Source organism: Epinephelus lanceolatus, chromosome 9 (genome assembly GCF_041903045.1).
Source record: "Epinephelus lanceolatus isolate andai-2023 chromosome 9, ASM4190304v1, whole genome shotgun sequence".
Lineage (NCBI taxonomy): Eukaryota > Metazoa > Chordata > Actinopteri > Perciformes > Serranidae > Epinephelus > Epinephelus lanceolatus.
Genome location: NC_135742.1, coordinates 24,589,966 through 24,609,645, shown reverse-complemented (window position 1 = coordinate 24,609,645; position 19,680 = coordinate 24,589,966). Strand labels below are relative to the sequence as shown.

General features: G+C 40.9%; 2 protein-coding genes across 6 annotated transcripts in view; both read left to right on the top strand.

Annotated features, from left to right (window-relative positions):
* The first annotated feature begins 1,304 nt into the window (after nucleotides 1-1,304).
* Nucleotides 1,305-10,228, top strand: ewsr1b (EWS RNA-binding protein 1b). 5 transcript variants are annotated; one of them, XM_033619260.2, is made up of 15 exons: nucleotides 1,305-1,397; nucleotides 1,884-1,923; nucleotides 2,177-2,231; nucleotides 2,513-2,651; nucleotides 3,169-3,364; nucleotides 3,461-3,720; nucleotides 3,831-3,990; nucleotides 7,423-7,460; nucleotides 8,033-8,062; nucleotides 8,174-8,289; nucleotides 8,377-8,506; nucleotides 8,619-8,729; nucleotides 9,066-9,192; nucleotides 9,285-9,641; nucleotides 9,843-10,228. In XM_033619260.2, the coding sequence occupies exons 1-15, from the start codon at nucleotides 1,382-1,384 to the stop codon at nucleotides 9,877-9,879; spliced, it is 1,812 nt and encodes a 603-aa protein (XP_033475151.1). In that variant the 5' UTR covers nucleotides 1,305-1,381; the 3' UTR covers nucleotides 9,880-10,228. The 5 variants fall into 5 exon arrangements, with proteins under 5 accessions (XP_033475151.1, XP_033475149.1, XP_033475148.1 ...); XM_033619258.2 differs by having other exon boundaries at nucleotides 1,306-1,397; nucleotides 2,510-2,651; nucleotides 7,426-7,460; XM_033619257.2 differs by having other exon boundaries at nucleotides 1,306-1,397; nucleotides 2,510-2,651.
* A 3,604-nt stretch (nucleotides 10,229-13,832) lies between these two features.
* The window catches only part of gas2l1 (growth arrest-specific 2 like 1), a 28,296-nt gene continuing 22,448 nt past the window's right edge, over nucleotides 13,833-19,680 (top strand). Inside the window, exon 1 of the mRNA XM_033620004.2 lies at nucleotides 13,833-14,975. Coding sequence (XP_033475895.2) covers nucleotides 14,274-14,975 — 702 coding nt within the window. The 5' untranslated portion in view covers nucleotides 13,833-14,273. The remainder of the gene's footprint in view (nucleotides 14,976-19,680) is intronic.

Below are 19,680 nucleotides of genomic sequence, written 5' to 3'. Positions count from 1 at the left end.
TCAGTTATCAAAAAATGCCACAAATTCTCTGGATCCAATTTCTCAAAAGTGAGGATTTGCTGGTTATCTCTGTTTCATGAGATAGTAAATTGAGATTCTTTGGGTGTAGGAATGTTGGTCGCACTAAACAAGCATTTGAAGATGTCCAGTTCCAATGCAGTGCTGTCAATAACCTCATTGCGACCAAAGCAGCCATTGTTTGTTTTATGTTTGACCTGTAAAATCACCTTCCACCAGATGCAGACAGCCAAGGCCACTGAATATCTGCCTTAACACAGCTGACCTAATTAATAGATAAAAATATTAATTAATATTCTTTTTTTTTCATAAATTACTACCCCACCTATTTCATTAAATCTCACTAAAATGTTTTGTTTTCTGCTCTTTTTATGTATTTTAAATACCTTGCCAATCTTTGTAATTGCATTTTTTAAATTAAATAATTGGTTTAAGTGTGTTAGCATGTTAAAATTTGCTTATTAGCACTAGACGCAAAGCACAGCTGAGGCTATTTGGGGTGTCATTTTTTATGAAGGTATTTGGCCATAAACCAATGTACAGGACTTGATGAAAAGTCAGGAGAGCTAAGTTTATATAATTCAAATTTTGGGTATCATGAATGTTTGAAAAAAATTCACAACAGACTGTCAAGATATTTCAATAAAGACTGAAAAGTCAGCGATCACCAAAGTCACTAGCCTATACACTTATCTTACCTGCACGAAGTGACCAAATTGTGGGAATGTTTTAATTAAATGTAGGTAAAATGATACCTCATGCCCACAAAGTAATTCTAACTTTAATTTAGACCCACAAGAGGTCCCTTAGCAGTAAAAAAGAAGAAAATAAAACTTACAAGGCAGACAAGAATAAACCACAACAATTCATCTTTCAATTAATATACATTCATATACCTGAATTGACTTTTCTATCTGTGGAACCTGTTGTTACTGGTGTTGGCTGATCTGTTTCTCCAATAAAAAGAACAATAACTCGCTATTTCTGCTTTATTTAACAAAGAAACAGTCTCTGCCTCACATATTGTTTTCTACTGGAATAGCCTCACTTCAGATCCGGACTGGAAGAAAATCTATTGGCTACCTTAATATTATAAATAAGGTTAAGAAAGTGACTTTTAAGATGATTCGGCGTTTTTATCTACAAAGACATAAAAAAAGAAATTGGTGTGGACTGCTCATTTAGTCCACTGATTCCGAAGGATTTATGTCACCTATTTTGCACTTTATTTTATTTTACTGCCACTTGTCTAGCTGTTCACGCAAGGGCTTGCACATCTCGCGAGACTTTCTGTCTCCCGCAAAGAGAAGTACGGTGCTCAAGCAGCCAGCCTTGTCCAGTCGTTCTACGCAGGCACACTAAAATGGCGTCGGCTCCGGGTAAGTGGAAAATTGTGATATTTTGTACTGATTTTGACGAAATGGTGTTATTAATCTTAAGCAATTAAGCGACTGTGTTTGTTTAAAAAAGACATTGCGGCAGTTTGTCGGTCGATATCACATTAAAATGTCCTTACGGTTAGCTAGCGCCCGGCACAAGGCCTAACGTTCGCTAATCGAGCCGTTGCGCTATTTTCTAACGTTACCGGATGTTTTTCGGCTGATATTGAGGTTAATAATGGACGCTAGTTTATGAAATGTGGCAAAATAGTTTTTAATGCATGTTCTGATAATTCCTGCCTACTTCAGTCAGTGTTTTGAGTATCGTCTCGTTTAATGAATGGCTTAACCTACATGGGTGTAGTTGAATGGCGACCTAGCGACGGCCCGGTGTCGCGTGTTGCTAGCGTTAGCATCGCTGCTGGCGCGCAAAGGTTTTGTTCTAAGTCTCAGCCGTGGTCTAACCAACATGTAACTTTTCCACAGCAGATTACAGCTCCTACAACCAGACCAGTGCGCAGCAGGGGTAAGAGTCTTCACTTAACTTAACTCGTGAAAAATCAACTGAATATAATGCTTTTATGTAACGTTAAGTTTGTATCAGGGTCGAATGAGTTAATGGCCACCCTTGTGACTCTTAAGTGTTAGATGGTTGATGAAAATGGTCATCGCAAATACCTAAGGGTACATTAAGGAAATGTATTGAAGTGGACCTGAAGTTTAGGAAAACTCTGACGTCGTATTTTATGATGCTAAAATGTCGATTTGTGTTTTTGCAGGTATGCCTCCTACGCTGCCCAGCCCTCTCAAAACTATGGGCAGTCTGCAGCACAGGTGAGATTAACATACGTGTTTGAGTGTTGTGTGTGGCTTGTGATTTATTGTTAAAGTTGTCATTTTAATTGTGAAAGTATTTAAAAGACTGAAATGGGTGATTTTAATCACAGCACACAGTCTGTTTGCAACACCTTAGGAGGGTAAACTTGGAAATATATGGCTATAGTGATCAATATGAATTCGTCTTTTAAGTATTAATTACTCAAGACTCAGTCTTAGTGTACAGTTGATGTTATCTACCTAGCAGTTAAAGCATGCTCTTTTTTTCTTTTCAGCAGAGCTATGGTCAACAGAATTATGGATCATATGCCCAACCTGCTGCTGCTGACGGCAGCTACACCCAGACAACACCTGCCGCTGGAAGCTACCCTCAGCAGCAACAACAGTATGGATCTACATATGGCCAGCCAGCATCAGGTTGGTTTTTAAAACAATGCGTTCGACCAGTTTTGATTTGGTTCTGCTCAGAACTGCATGCAAAGGGCGGGGTTGGACAGAGCAAAATTGAGTGTCAATCAAACCGGGGGTAAAGTGGTATTTGTTTTAAACAAACATAATTGCCTGTTGGCACACTTTCCTAGCTCTGAATTGGAACAGAATCATGTTTATCCTATCAGACATAGAAGTAACCCAATATAGAGAGGGCGTCCACATCTAGATTTGCAGTCTATTTGATTTTCGATTGAGTTACTTTAATTTAGACTGCAGTCCATAGATGTCTTTCAGTCTGACTGCCCAAATCAGATTTTGAACAGTCATGTACTTAAAACATATCAGTTAATTGTATGGCGGATGTAGGTAATATACCTGAACATTCAAATCTGTTCAGTGGTGAATAAATCTGTACATAGAATCCTAATGTTTGAAAATTACTTATCAGGTTGGTCTGCTGCTTGGAGATTCTTGTTTCAGAGACTATTGTGTTTTCCCACAGCTGGCTATCCTGCTGCCCAGTCTACCACTCACAGCTACTCCCAGTCAACCCAGGGTTACGGAACCGCTGGTTATGACAGTACTCCTGCTGCTGCTGCCCCGGCTGCTTCCCAGTCTTATGGCTCTCAGCCAGGGTATACTGCCCAGTCTGCCTATCCTGGTTATGGCCAGCAGGCTGCTCCTACTGCACCGCAGAGGTATGTTCCCCTCAGCTAGAAATAAATAACAAGTGAATTCCACAAAAACATACCCATTGTCTTACTCTTTGCTCTCTCTTTGTTTGTCTCTATCAGTTACAATGCTAATAGCCAGCCAGCAAGTTACAACCAAAGTAGCTACTCCCAGCCAGCAGCATACGGCCAGCAACAGTCTGGCTACCAGGCCCAGGCGGCAAGTTACGGCCAGCAGCAGGGATACCAGCAGCAGGCCCAGCAGCAGCAACAGGCTCCTCCTGCTTACCCTCCTCAAGCTTCTGGTTCCTATGGTCAGCCTCCAACCAACCAGTACAGCCAGCAAGGTGGACCTCCCAGTTACAACCAGTCCAACCATTACAGTAAGTTTTGCTCACCCATGTGTAACTACTGTTTTCTAATATTCATTGATACATGTCAGTTTAAAGTCACTGTAAACATACTTTGATGCATTTGTGCTCCTGTTTTGTAGATAATTACAGACAGGATGGCCAGGGTGGAGGTTCTGGTTATTCTGGCTCTGAGCCTTCAAGGTACCCTGGGTCAGGGGACAGCAGGGGCCCTGGCAGGGACGGCTTTGATCGAGGTGGAATGATGCATCGTGGGCGTGGAGGCATGGGCCGTGGCATGGGGTAAGTGTCTTTCCTTAGCGCCTAACCTCATGTATTTTGATTCTACAGGTGCTGTGGCCACTTGGGGCAGGGCTGAGAAGAAGACCATCAGAAACAGTAGGGATACCAGCAATTTATGCAACTTTACTCTCTTGTAATATGGGATGGCCAAGATCTATCAGCAATCAGTGCTGATAAATCTTTGGGTTCTCCTGCAATGCCTGATGTCCACGATGGAAGCTGAAGTACATGTCAACATTGGTAGCAATAGTAGCAATTCTCATTCAGTTTCTCTCAGCCCTGCCCCTAATTTTGCCCAAGGTAAGAAAAAGGTTTGTCCCTTTTTTAATCAAAGTTGATTTTGATCAGAGACCTGTGCATAAACATTTAGGTTGAACAGTTTATATCCTAGAACATCAATTGATTATGAGCCAGTATCAAAGTTTTAGGATACTTGAAGTTAAATATTTCAGGATTGGTCAGGGTATTTGATAGAATCGTATTGCATCCACACATTACCAAAATTCTAATGGGTTTCCTTAAGGAAGGTTGAAACACCATCTTGGTGTAGATGTAGATTAAACCAGTTTTCCACAAAGGTGCATGATTTCCTCTAAAGTGTCGCACTTAAATAAATGCTACAAGAAGAATGCAATTAGCAGTTGCTCAAATCCTGCAGATCAGCCCCAGTTATTGAGATGCTGGAGTCCTTAAACAAAAATTAACTGTGTCCTTCAAGACCTTACAACATAACAATTACATTTTAAGGAATTTACAAATAGACACAGGCTTTATTCAGTACATTCTGTTGCATTTCAAATACAGTTTTGAGTGCTATATTTGGGTCAGCACATTTCATTTGGAAAAGGTTTTTACCCTTCTTACTCAGGAATACATTCGCTTGTGTTTTCACTTTATGGTTGGGTTTTGCAAGGCTGTCCCCAGGGACAAGTATGTGTCCTCATTTAACTGCCCTGAGAAAGTAATGCCAAAAAATTGCACAGCACAAAGCAGAGTCAAATATGCAGATGGTACTTTTGACCTCAGTAATAACTTGCATCAACAACAGTGCGACGAAGGAAATGACATCTTTCTCTTGAATTTCTGAGTCAGTTTTCTGCTTGTAGCTCCATCATTGGTCCTGAAAGATGATCAGAATTTATCACTGGATGCCATGTATAGTAGTAAAAGAGGTTCTTGAATCTTTCAAATGGGGTTTTTGTGGTCAGTATCTCAATATAGATCCAAGTTATCTGTGAAAACTGTAAACTTGAATTAAGGTTTTAAAAACTCATTGAGAGCAAATTTGATACAAAACACCCATAATTTTTTAACAAACCCACTTTTTTATTTGCAAGACGTGTACTTGCATTGTGTTGTGGTGTCACCCCTCCTTAACAAGGTTGAAGGGGAAAAAACTGTTAAGGCTGTGTACACAGACATACTTTATTTGTTCACTGTAACAATATCTTAGGACTGCTCCAGGGATTGCACATAAAATCAGTCAGTGGATTTTGGTGTAGTGTGATGCACTCTAATCTCACCCTGGCTACAAGAACTGGCATTTGTGTGTTATTTTTTGTATTGTATGTAGGTGTGTGTTCTTCATGATGGTGAAGTTAGAACTTAATTGAGTTGGTCCTTGACACATTTACTCTGGTTCCCTCATTCAAATCAAATTTGCTCTTGATGCAGATTGGGCATTTGAACGGTTTGTTCCCTGTTAGCTGTTCTCTGTAGCTGAAAACCCAACCCCAAATCAGATTAACTGACATTCAGATCTCCTAGAAAGGAATTATAAGAATTACTAAGAGAGGCCAAGGATGTTCAAGTGAACAGTGGTTGTAGTGTACATTTGTTTTGGTTTAGGTTGCAGCCACTGTAAACTAAATTCTGAAAAGATGAAAAACTTAACATTTTTGAATGAGAACATTTGGTTTCCAAAATACTGCAGAGGCACCTGTAAAAAAAAAAAAAATATATATATATATATATATATATATATATATATATATATATATATATATATATATATATATATATATATATATATATATATATACACACACACACACACATACATATACACATACACACATATATAATCTCACCTGTATTTATTTTTAGGATTTCATTTTGGGGAAGAGCCTTTGATCCTTTAAATCATGAACCATTAGTTTTGGGTTTAAATGGCAAGTGAATTATCAGCTGTTATTCCAGGTGTTCATTTTATAGTACTTTTCTGGTACACCAGTCTAAACCTCTCTAAAGTAATAGTTCTGCATGACCTCTTTTTTTCTGGTTTTATTGCAACTAATACACATACACACAAACACAGTTTGTAGGCTTTTCAGTGGATTTTATGATACAGGACTCTAATCAAGCAACTCTGCCGTGTTATCGAAGTAGAGGTAAGACAATAATGCATAAACAAATTACATAAATAGGAATATAACCATAAATATATTTATATATTAAGAGTAAGCATAGATGTTTTTGTAGTTCAGTTTTCCTTTTAGAGTAATCTTAGCTTTGCACAGGTATAATTTTGTGTACGGGGGGGGGGGCAGTGGGCACATTATGTCATTTTGAAATGTTTGAAATTGTTTTTGTGGTTTGGAATACAAATGTTTGATCACATTCTTTTGAGCACTTTTTTAACATGCTTTGTCACATTTATACCGTACAGGTAACAGTGAGAGCCATTTAAAACCATCTATTCTCTAAAAAGTATCTGTACTCAGTACAGATCCGCCAGCTTAAGCAACAGGAGGGAGCTAAAACAAAGATTCGGGGTCTGCCTTTTTTCAAGAACTGAGGATGGTGGTTTATTTAAGCATGATGGGTATATTAATTCACCTGAAAGTCTTTGTTTTTGATTTAAGATAACCCTGGTAAACACTGTAGAATTTTATTTTTGGTGTTGATTTGTCTTGAACAATTGTATAATTGTAAATTTTTTTGTTTTATTATCTGGTGAATGTGATCACCTCATCTTGTGAAATTTCAGATGCATTGTGTCTATTTTTTAAACTTGTACATATCTGATTCAGATGTATCATTGTTAGAACTAATGTTATTGGGGCGATGGCTTGTTTCTGGGTACAACTATGTTTGCCATCAATGCATCTGAAATATTTCTACCTGTGTACAAATGTTTGGGTTTTGTCACATTTTTCAGAGGCAGTGAAAATATGTTAGTCATTCATATTTTTGCACAAATGTATCCACTACTGAAAACTGTCACTGAAGTTGTACTCAGCTAGCTAAGGAATGGCACATAGTTAATTGTTATCTCCTCGACTGGATTGTGTGTTTATAATTTTGGGGAGTTTTAACTTGCTGTAGGGTTAGTTAGAATGTTTTACTCCCTCAATCAAGCCACTTTGCTCGAGCCATGGAAGTGGCTGTAAAAGGGAAGTCGCCTTCATATCTCCATTTATTCCCCCATAGCAGCGCTGGAGACAGAGGTGGCTTCAGTAAGCCTGGTGGTAAGTTAACGAGTATTACACTGGTTAGTCCTTTCAAAGCCTTAAACTTTTTGAGCAAATATGCTTTGAGTATTGATGTGTCTTACATTGTGGTATGCAAAATTTATTTACATGAACACATTTGAAAATATTGGGGATTTTTTTTCAATGCCTGAGACCATTTTCTCTGGGGTACTTGGTATAATTCAGTCACTGCTTATGGTTCGACAGAGTTTTTGACAGGTTAATGACAAATTTTCCACTCAAATGTGTGTTACTGCTTTTATCAAATCTCACGAGCCGAATTCTGGGTTTTTTGAGGATTTCTTACTGGTCTTAGAGGCTTTTCGAATGACACACAATTATTTGCCAAAGGGTCTGAGGTGTTCTATTTTCAATTCAATATATCACTTGTGGAAATTGTGGTATACCATAAGGTGCCATTTTCAACCTCCCAATATGACTGACAGCGTCTTAAAGGAAGTGTCTGTGTTATCTTTTGTAGTACCCCTCAGGTGTTGTACAATAAGCTTCAGTTGCACACACTGACTTCTCTCAATCTGTTTCTCTCCCCCTCGACTGATGGACTACAGGACCTATGAACAGCGATGACCGTGAAATGGGTAAGCAGTCCCACTAGACCCATTTTACAACCCTATATACAGAGTAATTTTCCTGAAATGGTATATGGGAAGGTTTTTTCTGTATATTTAAATTCTTTCCCATTTTTATAGGACGCCCTGAGGAGCAGGATGACTCTGAGAACTGCACGATCTACATCACAGGATTGACTGAGAAGGCTAACCTGGAAGAGATGGCTGAATTCTTTAAACATGTCGGCCCCCTCAGGGTGAGAATAGCTCATCACTGTGAATGTTGGTGAAAGCGAAACTAATGTGCAAACTAAACTAAATAAAATAATTTTCTTTGTGTCCAGATTAACCGCAGACTTGGCCAGCCTGCCATTAACATATACACGGACAAGGACTCAGGAAAGCCCAAGGGAGATGCCACCCTGTCCTATGAAGAGCCAGTCTTTGCCAAAGCAGCTGTGGAGCATTTTGATGGTACATATTATTGACTGTGCACATCACATTTGAAGAGAATCACACAAACATACATGTATCTAAAAGCAACTGTTATAATTCCAATAACTAACATAATTATCTTAAATTGTAGGAAAGGAGTTCCAAGGCCGAAGGCTGAAGGTCTCCATGGCACGCCGTAAGCCCATGATGGGTGGAATGAGGGGTGGCATGCCCATGCGAGATGGCATGATGGGTCGTGGAGGTAAATGTCATTACTATTTGTTAGTCTGAGACTGTTATAGAGCATATTTGCACTATTCTTCACCATCAGGTGTTTATGTGATCTGACATTGGTCTCAATGAAATGCCTGCCTGTTGGCTTTACAAGAAAACAAGTTACTTCAGCTGACAAACAGTTGTCAGACTGACAGAACAGTTTGAACCCTGTATTACATGGAAGCTGTCCTTTAGTGAAAACATTTTTTTTTCTTTCTTTTTTTTCCCTTTAGTGAAAAATTGCCAGTCAAATGCCTTTGAGTAGCTGGAGAAAATTGGAATACAGCCTTATGATTATAAAATGCTGTCATTTTCTTACTAGGTATGATGGGCCGTGGAGGAGACCGTGGCGGGTTTGTCCCACGTGGAGGTCCTCGTGGTATGGGCAGAGGTGGACCCACAGGAGGCAACATGCAGCAGAGAGCTGGAGACTGGGAGTGTCCTAACCCGTATGTATTACTTCATAATGAAGTGTCTTCTCAAGTGCCTTTTTTTGTTGTTTTTATTAGTTTGTAATTTATTTAATGCTCTGTGTTCCCAGGGGTTGCAGCAACCAGAACTTTGCCTGGAGGATGGAGTGTAACCAGTGCAAAGCCCCCAAACCAGAAGGGTTAGGCGGTGGCCCTCCATTCCCCCCCGGCGGTGACAGAGGCAGAGGTGGAATGGGAATGCGTGGAGGCAGAGGTATGGACCGTGGTGGCCCAGCAGGAGCTGGGGGTCCAGGTGGCCCCGGAGGTTTCCGTGGAGGTTGGGGAGGCGACCGTGGTGGATTCAGAGGACGCGGTGGAATGGATAGGGGAGGTTTCCGTGGGGCCGGGCGTGGAGGACCACCCATGGACCGAATGGGTGGCAGAGGTGGAAGAGGAATGGGCCCACCAGGTGGCAAGATGGACATGAGGTAGAATTACGACTCCTGTTAACCAAGTAGATGTTGTTTTGCTATGCCATTAGTAATTCCAGGACTGCTGAGCATAAAAAAAAAGTTATAACTCTTGAGGCCATTGAAAAAGCAAACGAAAGCAAACCTGTGAACTGAATGTTTATGTGAAAACCTGACACAGCAAATATTGTTGCTTACTTCTGTTGTGCTTCTTTCTAGGGACCATCGTCAGGAGCGTAGAGAGCGACCCTACTGAAGGACAACTTCTTGAATGTTCCTCTTGTGGAATTTGTTTTTTAAGACGAGAATTTTTAATTTATGATTCCATATTTCGATGGTTATAAAACTGCTTTCAAACATCCTGTGCAGTTTCACTCAACACCTGTTTCCATTTCTTTGTTTTTTTATTTTAGTTTACCCGTGTATATGCTGCATCTTGTATTGTGCATGTTTTTTTGGTGTTGCTTTTTTTAAATATGCTCATTAGTTTCGACATTATGTTGTAAAATGCATTTTTTTTCATTGGTTAACATAATTGCTTCCCCTTTCCCATAACTGGCAATTATATGATGACAAATTTGGGAAATAAAATTTTACTGATTTGATGTTTTTGAGTTGTGGGCTTTACTTTACAAACTGAAGTCATACAGGAAAATCTAATGCAGATTTATTAATGCAGTGTCTTTGAAATGATAGTTGCTGTAGGGGAACAGAAGTCTGTCACATTTACATGACTTGGTCAAAACATGTTCCACTGCAGAAATGATTTTATAGTTTATATATTTCTCTCATCTGTGATCCTGGTTGAGTAACCTGTTATTTTTTTTCTGTATGCATATTACCTTTTTCTGAAGAGTACTTCAGGGTACAAACATTTTGAGTGCATCAGCTATTCAGCATTTTTAGACCTGAAGTAATGCTCTACTTGTTTTGATGGAGCACATCTGCAGGTCTAAATGGCGGCAGCAGTTACTTCTCTCGCCTGTAGGTGGTGCAGTTTGAACAGAAACTTTGGTGCTGCAGTTCTGACTCAGATGGCTTGGCCTGGTTTCTGCTGTTTTGCATCAATGGCACTCATTTCTCACAAAGCAGCAGTTGCATACAGGACTTCAAGTCTTTACTTATGAATGATGTAATTTAATTTTAGCCTTCAGATTTAAGTAACAGTCTGAACAAATAGGAAGTAACTTATTTTCTGCTTTGCATGGCTTACAGCTGCCACACAGAGCAAATATTGTGAACTGTTGTATTGAAGACATGATACAGAATTAGCTGAACTTGACGCTAGCATTAAATGTGATGTGTAGAAAACTATCGTGAACATTTCTGTCTTTTCTGTTACTCAAAGTTTCCCATTTTAACTGCAGTCAGGCTTTGATCTAATCACTCAATATTGTTTAATTGTGTTCCGCATTCCCCATAAGGCACTCAGGTTGAATAAAGTGCCGTTATTGACCACAGATGTCAATCTTTGGCTCTTTATTTCTGACATCTGGCAAACATGTGGCTATTGAAACCATCCTACAGCTCTTTGATGTTTCCTTTTATACATCTATTGGGTTACCACTGGATAATCCTGCCTGTAGGAGTCCGCAGAACAATCTAGGGAGACAGTATGTTGCATCATTTGCAGTATTTTCTATTTAGCACTTAAAGTTATACTTGGAAAAAACAAGGATAAACTTTGTTCTTTATTATAAATAGCTGATAGTCATAGGTCATTCTCTTATGAAACAGCTCACAATGTTGTTATTGACGAGATTCAGTAATGAAGGCTCATGTCTGTGTGTTCTTGTACTGAGTCGTCCCTCTGGGAAGCCGCGTCACAGCTGACATCTTAAAGTGCCTCTCATTTGCCGCGGCCGGTTGTTCATGTGGATTAATAGAGTGCTGAATTCTCTCCCTCTCTCTGTCTCTACTGACAGAAAAGCTGATTCATCCCGGCCCAGAATATGATCTCATCAACCCCCACCTTCTCCCTCCCTCTTTCTCTCTTCTCTCTATCTCTCTTCCGCCCTCTCCCTTCCTCTCTTTCTCTCCCTCTCCTTCTTAAACAGACACATCCCTCTTTTTTAAATGAAAACAAGCCCTCCTCCTCGGCGGTGGGCTTCGCTTAGATTCAAACAATCACACATTAGGAGAGAACACGAGCCGCTCTGATGGGTTGTATGAGGGGAAGTGAGATGGTGGAAAGGACTTTTAAAGGCCCAGTCGGGCGTTTTTAAGCAAGTACAGTCAAGGTATATTTACAACCAGCTGAAGAGTTCGATATGTAGATGGAAACTGAGGGTTTCCATGTGTCCCAACAGCTTTCAAAATAAGACTACATAGATATAAAATTGACTTTAGCTGAGTTTGTATACATAGCAGCTTATAATCACATGCTTCAAGTTCTTCCTGCAAGGCCACCCCTTTGTTTGCACTTATCACAGACAGTATCTTTAAAGCCCTGAGCAAGTTTCCCTTATGTTTTTAAAAACTTTAACACACCATTAGAACCTGAAAATCAGGTCTCTTGCAGCAAAGTTTGGCCCAGGTTTCAACCCTCATGTTGAGCTGCAAACCTATTAGTCCTCCTCACTATCAGCATGTCTGGTCTTGTGATTGCATTCTGGCCTTTGGTGTTTTTAGATCATATAGAACAAAGAGAGGAATCTAAGATGTTTTCCTGTGTTAATGTAAAGCAGCACAAATGACGGCCACGTTAACTTGTAGAGCTGCAACAGTCGATTAACAGATGGAAAGAAAATGAAACGCCATTGTTTCATTTTTTTAAGCAGAAATGTCAGACGTTTGCTGGTCCTAGCTCCTTAGAAGTGATAATTGCGTCTTCTCTTTGTTATTTCTGACAGATAATGTTGTAAATGTGTTACAGTCTTTGAGTTTTGGACTGTTGGTCGGACAAAAGAGGCTTGAGGTTGAGCTCTGGCAATGAGCATTTTTCACATTTTTTTGACATTTTATAGACAAAATTAATCAATTGTGAAAATAGGTGGCAGATTAATCAGTAAATACAGTCACTAGTTGCAGCTTTGTTATCTTGTGCAGTATGTGACGAACACATTACCTATCATGTGCTCTTGTATTGACAACCTTATCTTTGCTCTGTTTACCGCCTACTTGACCAGACTGGATAAGGCTCTACTGTATCTCCCTCACTATCTCCCTCCATAATCCCCCAATCTCCTGCTGTTTCAGGGGTTTACTGGCTCGGGCCTCCTCCAGGTGTGACATCTTTGACTTGTGCAAGTGCCTCTTTCAAACCTCTAATCACACATTCATTACAAAGCCTACAAGACTGTTAATGCCTAACTAACATATCATATGATTTTATCACTCATTAGATTGGACAGTTGCAGAGGAATTTTCTTGCACTAAGAAGAGTGAGTGTCTCATGATGCTGAGGCATTATTAGCCTTTATCACTTGAGGCTATTTGGTGAAGAGATGACACAGAGGTTTCATTATTTAAAGAATATGAAAGTTCTTTAAGTGTTGAAAAATTTAAAAATATATATAAAAAATATATGCTTCTCACTTTCTTACAGAGCCAATTCAGCTCCAACATGAACTTGTGATCAAAAGTTACCATAGATTTCAATAATCAAACACCCCTACTAATACAGTTTGAGGTATTTGTACTTCACTTGAGTACTTACATTTGTATGACAGCAGTAATTAATAGTTACTTTGCAGATTCAGATGTGATCAACAGGTAAAATATTAGGGCTGCAACTAACGATTATTGTCACTGACGATTATTCTGTCTATGACTCGATTAATCGTTTAGTCCTTTGGTCAGCCTCTAAAATGCCAGAAAGTAGTGAGAAATGTCCACAACCCAAAGATTATTAGTTTACTGTCATAGAGGAGCAAAGAAGCAAGAACTTATTCACATTAAAAAAGCTGGGAGACTTTTGTCGATTAATTGATCATCAAAAATGTTTGCAACTAATTGATTTAGCTCTATTATAGATTAATCCATTAGTGTATGAAGTAGCCTACTTGTGTCACAGTTTTATTAACGAAGTGTGTTGGTGAGCATGGGGTTAAGTTTTCTCCTCTGCCGAGCGTTGATCCCTCATAATGGGATGTGCCACCGAGTCGCTCTGCTGGTCTAAGCTACAGCAGGTCAACATATTCAGTGCAAGAGGCGGGCCTATGTGCAGGGAAGATGAGCCGTGGACTCAGCGCTGCTCAGTGGTCGTGATTTCATCGATGAGGAGCTGACTGACCGCCTCACACATACAGACATGGTGACACGTGGATTTTTGTGGGTGAGGGGACTCACCGGCCACCGGTTGGATTAACGGATCGTCGCATGGGTGTGTGTCGGCGTCCCGGACTGCTCCTTTTCTTAATCTGCCTCCGGGACCCGGCGATGCGCTCTTTAAAGGAAACGGGTTTCGCAGAGACATCCGGAAAACGCATCCATGCGCCACGGCCAGTCCGCATCCCGATATGCCTCTGACAACACAAAGCCTGGTTTCAAGGAGCTGCCATAAGAAAGCACACATGCATATCGGCATGGGTGCGTCAACACGGTTATCTGGCTGTATTTTGCGCATGGGGCTTTGGAGCGCAGTTGTGCAATGAGAGAAACGGGAATTATCAAGTAGACTTTTATTGATAGGCTACATAATTCGACAATATGGCTGATCAGAGCAACATCCAGTCCGCCGCCTCCAAGAGTATCCGGCCTTTTAAATCCAGCGAGGAGTACCTGTACGCCATGAAGGAGGATCTGGCTGAATGGCTCAACACCCTGTATGATCTGGATATCACTGCGGACACCTTTATGGATGGGCTGGAGACGGGCTGTGCCCTCTGTCGGCACGCCAACAACGTCAACCGCGCCGCGCAGGACTTCCAGCTGGAGTACCCGGAGGCTGCACAGTCCATGAAGGTGCCATCTAAAGATGTTGTCTTTCAGTCACGCAACGTTATCCCAGGCTCTTTCTTAGCGCGGGATAACGTGTCCAATTTCATCAGCTGGTGCAGGCAGGAGCTCTGGATCAAGGACGTCCTCATGTTTGAGACCAACGACCTGGTGGAAAGATGCAACGAGAAGAATTTTGTCCTGTGCCTCTTGGAGGTGGCGCGGCGCGGGGCCAAGTTTGGCATGTTGGCCCCCATGTTGATCCAGCTGGAGGAAGAGATCGAGGAGGAGATCCGGGACCAGGAGAGCCTGCGGATCGATGCACTGGAGCCAGCTGAGCAGAGCCCGCCCAGCAGGTGCTTCAGTCGGAAGGAGAGCAGTCACAGTGTGGAGGATGAAGATGAGCCTGATCCAGAGCCCTTCGTTTGGCCGCAGAAGAGAGTTTTGTGTGACATGCGAAATTTGGATGAGTTGGTGAGTTGAAAAGATGGAAACACAAACCCTGATTTAATTACCCTCCATAACCCTACTTGACTTCATAACGTGCCACAACTGCATTATGATTCATATAAGTTAAGTCATCATAGACAGTGATCTCACAGCTCAGATTTCACAGAATTTAATCATCACTACTCATAACACAAGTGTGAAATACACTCTCCCACAGGCTTCTCACCCTCCTGCCTAAAGTAAATATCACCCAGAGTGTTTAGTGTGGTGCTAAACGGTATGAAGCAGCTGATAGAAGACCAATATCTCCCACAGTAAAACAGAAAAGTGTCAAAAGTGAAGCTCCCTTTCTGAAAATATCATAGCAGTGCTATGAAGAAGGCAGGCGCTGTATGGATTCCCTGTGGAATGGGTGTGTGCATTCATCCATAGGTGTGGATTTTGGGGGGACGCAAGGGACATGTCCCCCCTAATATTTAGAATTTTTTAGAATATGTGCATTTGTCAACCCAATTAAAATGTGAATTTAGCAGGGGGATTTTATTTTGACAAATTTCAATACATTTACACCACAAACTGGTGAATGAAAATAAAAAAAAAGTGCTCAACATTTTCTGGCGGAGGGCCCTCAAATTTCACATGTCCCCTCCAACATTGAGATGAAATCTACACCCATGCGTTCATCTTAACTTGGTTTTAGGCTGCTGTTAAATTCCAGCTCACCTGTAGGGTCAGTGTGTGTTTGACACCCAAATTCTTACTCACACTCTGAGAGGTCACAGGTCAACTCTGATATTACTCCTGCATTCTTGAAGAAAAGTCAGCTCTGCCTCTGACATTTATCTTCTTTTATTTAGCTTGTCCATCAAGAGTAATCAATACAATATCCTGCAGGCGAGGGAGACTCTTAATCATGTCCTGCTTCTGCAGCTCCTTTAGCAACACTACTAAGAAAATGTCCCTGTTGGCAGTTTGATTCTGATACACTTCCTGGAGTTCAAACCATCAACTCTTGTCATTTGTCTGGTTGAGCTGGCCGACCTTTGCCGCGGCCTGCCTGACACGAGCACATTAGAGAGGCAAAGGTCTTGTTGGGGCGAAGCTAATGAGCAGACACACACAGCAGCATTTGGGTTGGGTGCAGGGGAGAAGTTGATATTTTCATGTTGATGAAGAGAACAATGTCTGTCTTTGGCACCAAAGATGTGAGATGGGACAGCAGGGAGAGGGAGAGAGGGAGGAGGAGGGGAGATAGTCACACTCATGCTGGTCAGGCAGCAGAGCAGAGTGGCTCCAGTGTGACCTCCACAGACAGAAATAGGAGAGCATGTGGAGGAGGATGTGCGCTGTTCACATCCAGACTGTCTGAGTCCGCACACTCTCACTCATATGACTGAGGATTAAACGAGCCGACTGCATTTTTGGGACAAAAAGATCACAGGATAGCTGCAGAGCGTATGCCTGTCTTTCTGTTTTTTGTCATCTGGACTGACACATCCCTCAGCAGTCCAACAGTGACAGACACACACATTTGACTTGGCTGATCTGGGATGTGGCATTCCCGGTCGTCATGTGTCTGGTGAATAAAATCTCAACCTGTCAACCGTAGAAAACTGCTGGCATGCAAGCTGCACAGACAGCCCACATCAGCAACATGAGGCGCATCAAACAAGAGACCACAGTGGTACTCAGATGAGAGGGTGCAATATTAAAATAGTATGGTATTATCAAGGGTAGCTGTAGCAACACATACTGTCTAATGGCTTCAGCTGTTTGTTGTCCATTTGTCGTGTGTGAGGCATGTTTCCACTTAATACCTCTTAATTACCAGGGAACAATCAAAATGAAATCCACATTTTTGTCTTTAAATAGTTTGATCAATATCTGAACAGTGAGCTACGCGCTCAGTTTTCGCTGCAAGGCGTTAGACCTCTGTCCTCCATAACATCAGTCACAAGTTTATCCCACAGAATACGTTTCTTTGTGTTTCTGTCTTACAAGAGATTAGTGTCTCCTTATTACTGGAATCCTCATTGCTAGGATCTGACACAGAGGGAGAGGAAGAAAGTTAAAGGGCTTAAGTTTGTCTGTGACATCAGACTGTGTGTCCGCAGCTTTCCTGCGTCATCCATGATGGATGTTTTGGCTCTTCCTTTGCTCCTTTATTTTAATTTTTCCTCTGCAAAATGTATTGAGCTGCTAGTCGTGATTTAATTTTGACTCCACTTTTTAAAAGATACATAATTTATCAACCTTTTCCTGAACACTCCCCTATTATAATCAATAGCATTATTGATGAAATGTCATCAATTAATTACCAGGCCATTAACTTCCACAGAGATGTGCACAGCAGCCTTGGATGCTTGCAGTGCAATGCTACAAATGTTCTGCCGTCATTTAGTTTTCTTGTTTTCTTCACCAAAACCTGACTGTGGGGGAAACATGTACCTTTATGATCACTGTCATTTCATGTGTGTGCTGCCACAGTGCCCTAATCCAATTAAATCTCAAGCAGAAAATGTGAGCTGTGCAATGTATGCACGAACATGGGGATCATATTTAAATTCTGCTGTACTATCTTTAAAAAGTTTGGCTTTTGTGTCTCGTGCAGCTCGCAGCATCTCAGTGAGATCTGTACATTTGGCAGCGGTATACTCTTTGTGTAGTAGCTGGATGATCAAACTAATAGTCTTGTCGAGTTCAACAAGACAATACAAGTGTGGTGATAATAGGATTACAGGTCCTTATTCTAATGAGTGTATAGTAACAGTCTGCATACAGACAGCGGGATTATTTTAAGTACAAGTCCCTTTAAGGACATCTGACTGTTCATAATCACAGTTAAACTATGTCAACATATATATTGTAAGTTATAATTTGTCTTCAGTACACTCTGCATCAGTGGTGGAATGTAACTAAGTGCATTTACTCAAGTATTGTACTGAAGTACAGATTAAAAGCATTTCCCTTTTATGCAACTTCATACTTCTACTCCACTACCTCTGAGTGACAAATATGTACTTATTATTTGTCTGACACCTTTAGTTACACTTTGGATTCGTTCTTCATATCCCTCCTGTCCAGTGAAAGCTATGTATCTCCAGGTGTGTTGATTTTTAGTGTTTGTGATAAACTGAAGCATGAAGTGTTTACTCGCTTTAGGTCTTTCTTAAGCTGAAGAAACTCTTTAAAAACCCTCTTGGATCAGCCGGAAGATGCATCATCACACAGCTGAATATAGGGCTGTTTTTTAGACACCATGAAAAGTTGACTTTTTAGACATATATGGTTCTAACAGGACAGCAATAACCTGTAAACGTGTGATGATCCTATGGAGTATGAGGCACCGCTGTAGATTAAACTGCTTAACAGTATATAAACGAGTTTAAATAACCTCAACTACAGCAGAAAAATACAACATAGAAATTAAAGCAGCAGTTATAGTCATCCAAAAACATCAGATGTAACATCAAGACACTGACGAGACTTTTTACTGCACAGTAAGTGCTTCTACTTTTCATACTCTTAGGTTTTTGAATGCTGGACTTTAAATTGTCGTGGAGTATTTTCGCAGTGTATTATTAGTACTTTTACTTAAGTAAAGTATCTAAATACTTCTTCCACCTCTGCTCTGCTGATACAACAGCAAAGTGACTCAGTAAACTTGTGACTCTCAATGCAAACAGTGGATTTGTCACATCCAGTACCTTGTGGATACAATAGGTATTTAATGTTCAGGAAGCTGTCGTCTATCCTGGTTACAACACGCCCTCATGTAAACACTCACCACCCCTGTGTTTCTTGCCGACCTGCCTCTACAAATGTTATTACTCATATCACCGCAGGACGGTTTTCCACTCTTAAGTTGGGGAAGTGACAGTAGTCTCATGTCTTTCATCATACATTGACTCAGTGATAAATGTTCCTTTTTCCCACTCCTTTTCCTCAATAGGGTTACAGACAGCAGCTGGCTCACATTGCTGTGTGTGTCCACATTAAGTTTATCCTTTGCATTAGGGGATTTTCTGTCATATAGATAGGGATTATGAGCGCAACATCAATCAGATCCATTTTCCTTTACACTTCAAGCGGCCTAATGTAAAGAAACACAGTCATCAACCTACAAAAATGACCTTTTGTATATTTTCTAGGTCTTCTGCTGAGGCCCTGGGCACATATGCAAACTGACACACATGTAATAATTAAAATCACACTTACTGACCCCTTAATGCAACGTCTAATTGTTCACATGTTTACTGCATGCGTAGGTGTCTATACAGGACAGTATTTGAGGTTATAAGTGACAGAACATTGGAGCTTCACAGCCTTCCTTCATCCGCATCTTTGATCCTTCTTCTTGCTCAGTCATATGAACTGGTTCATGTCTCCTCTGACCCCGGGCTTCAACATTCAGCCCTTGTTTAGTTCATATATGTGCAAGCCCTCACTCCCATCCCCCACTTGTGTCTGCGGAGATGATAAAGCAAAGAGCACCACAGTATGTCTTGTTGATGGCATTGAAGGGGAGATGTGAATAGGCTGTTGACAGCGAGGTAATCAGAAGCTGACGTCTCAATCAAAGATGCTGTATGGACACACCAAAAGGGGGACGGGGTAATAAAGAGAGAAAATGTGTGTATTATGCCTGTATGGACAGTCTGCTCCATTAACCTTATGGTCTAATTCATGCATTCAGGGAATTAAAAAAAAGGGGGGAAGTAGACAACAG

Excerpts from the sequence above, each read along its gene's own strand:
- ewsr1b (XM_033619257.2), top strand. Across the intron at positions 2,652-3,168 it reads ATATGGCCAGCCAGCATCAG|CTGGCTATCCTGCTGCCCAG; the intron begins GTTGGTTTTTAA and ends GTTTTCCCACAG. Across the intron at positions 7,461-8,032 it reads TGGCTTCAGTAAGCCTGGTG|GACCTATGAACAGCGATGAC; the intron begins GTAAGTTAACGA and ends GATGGACTACAG.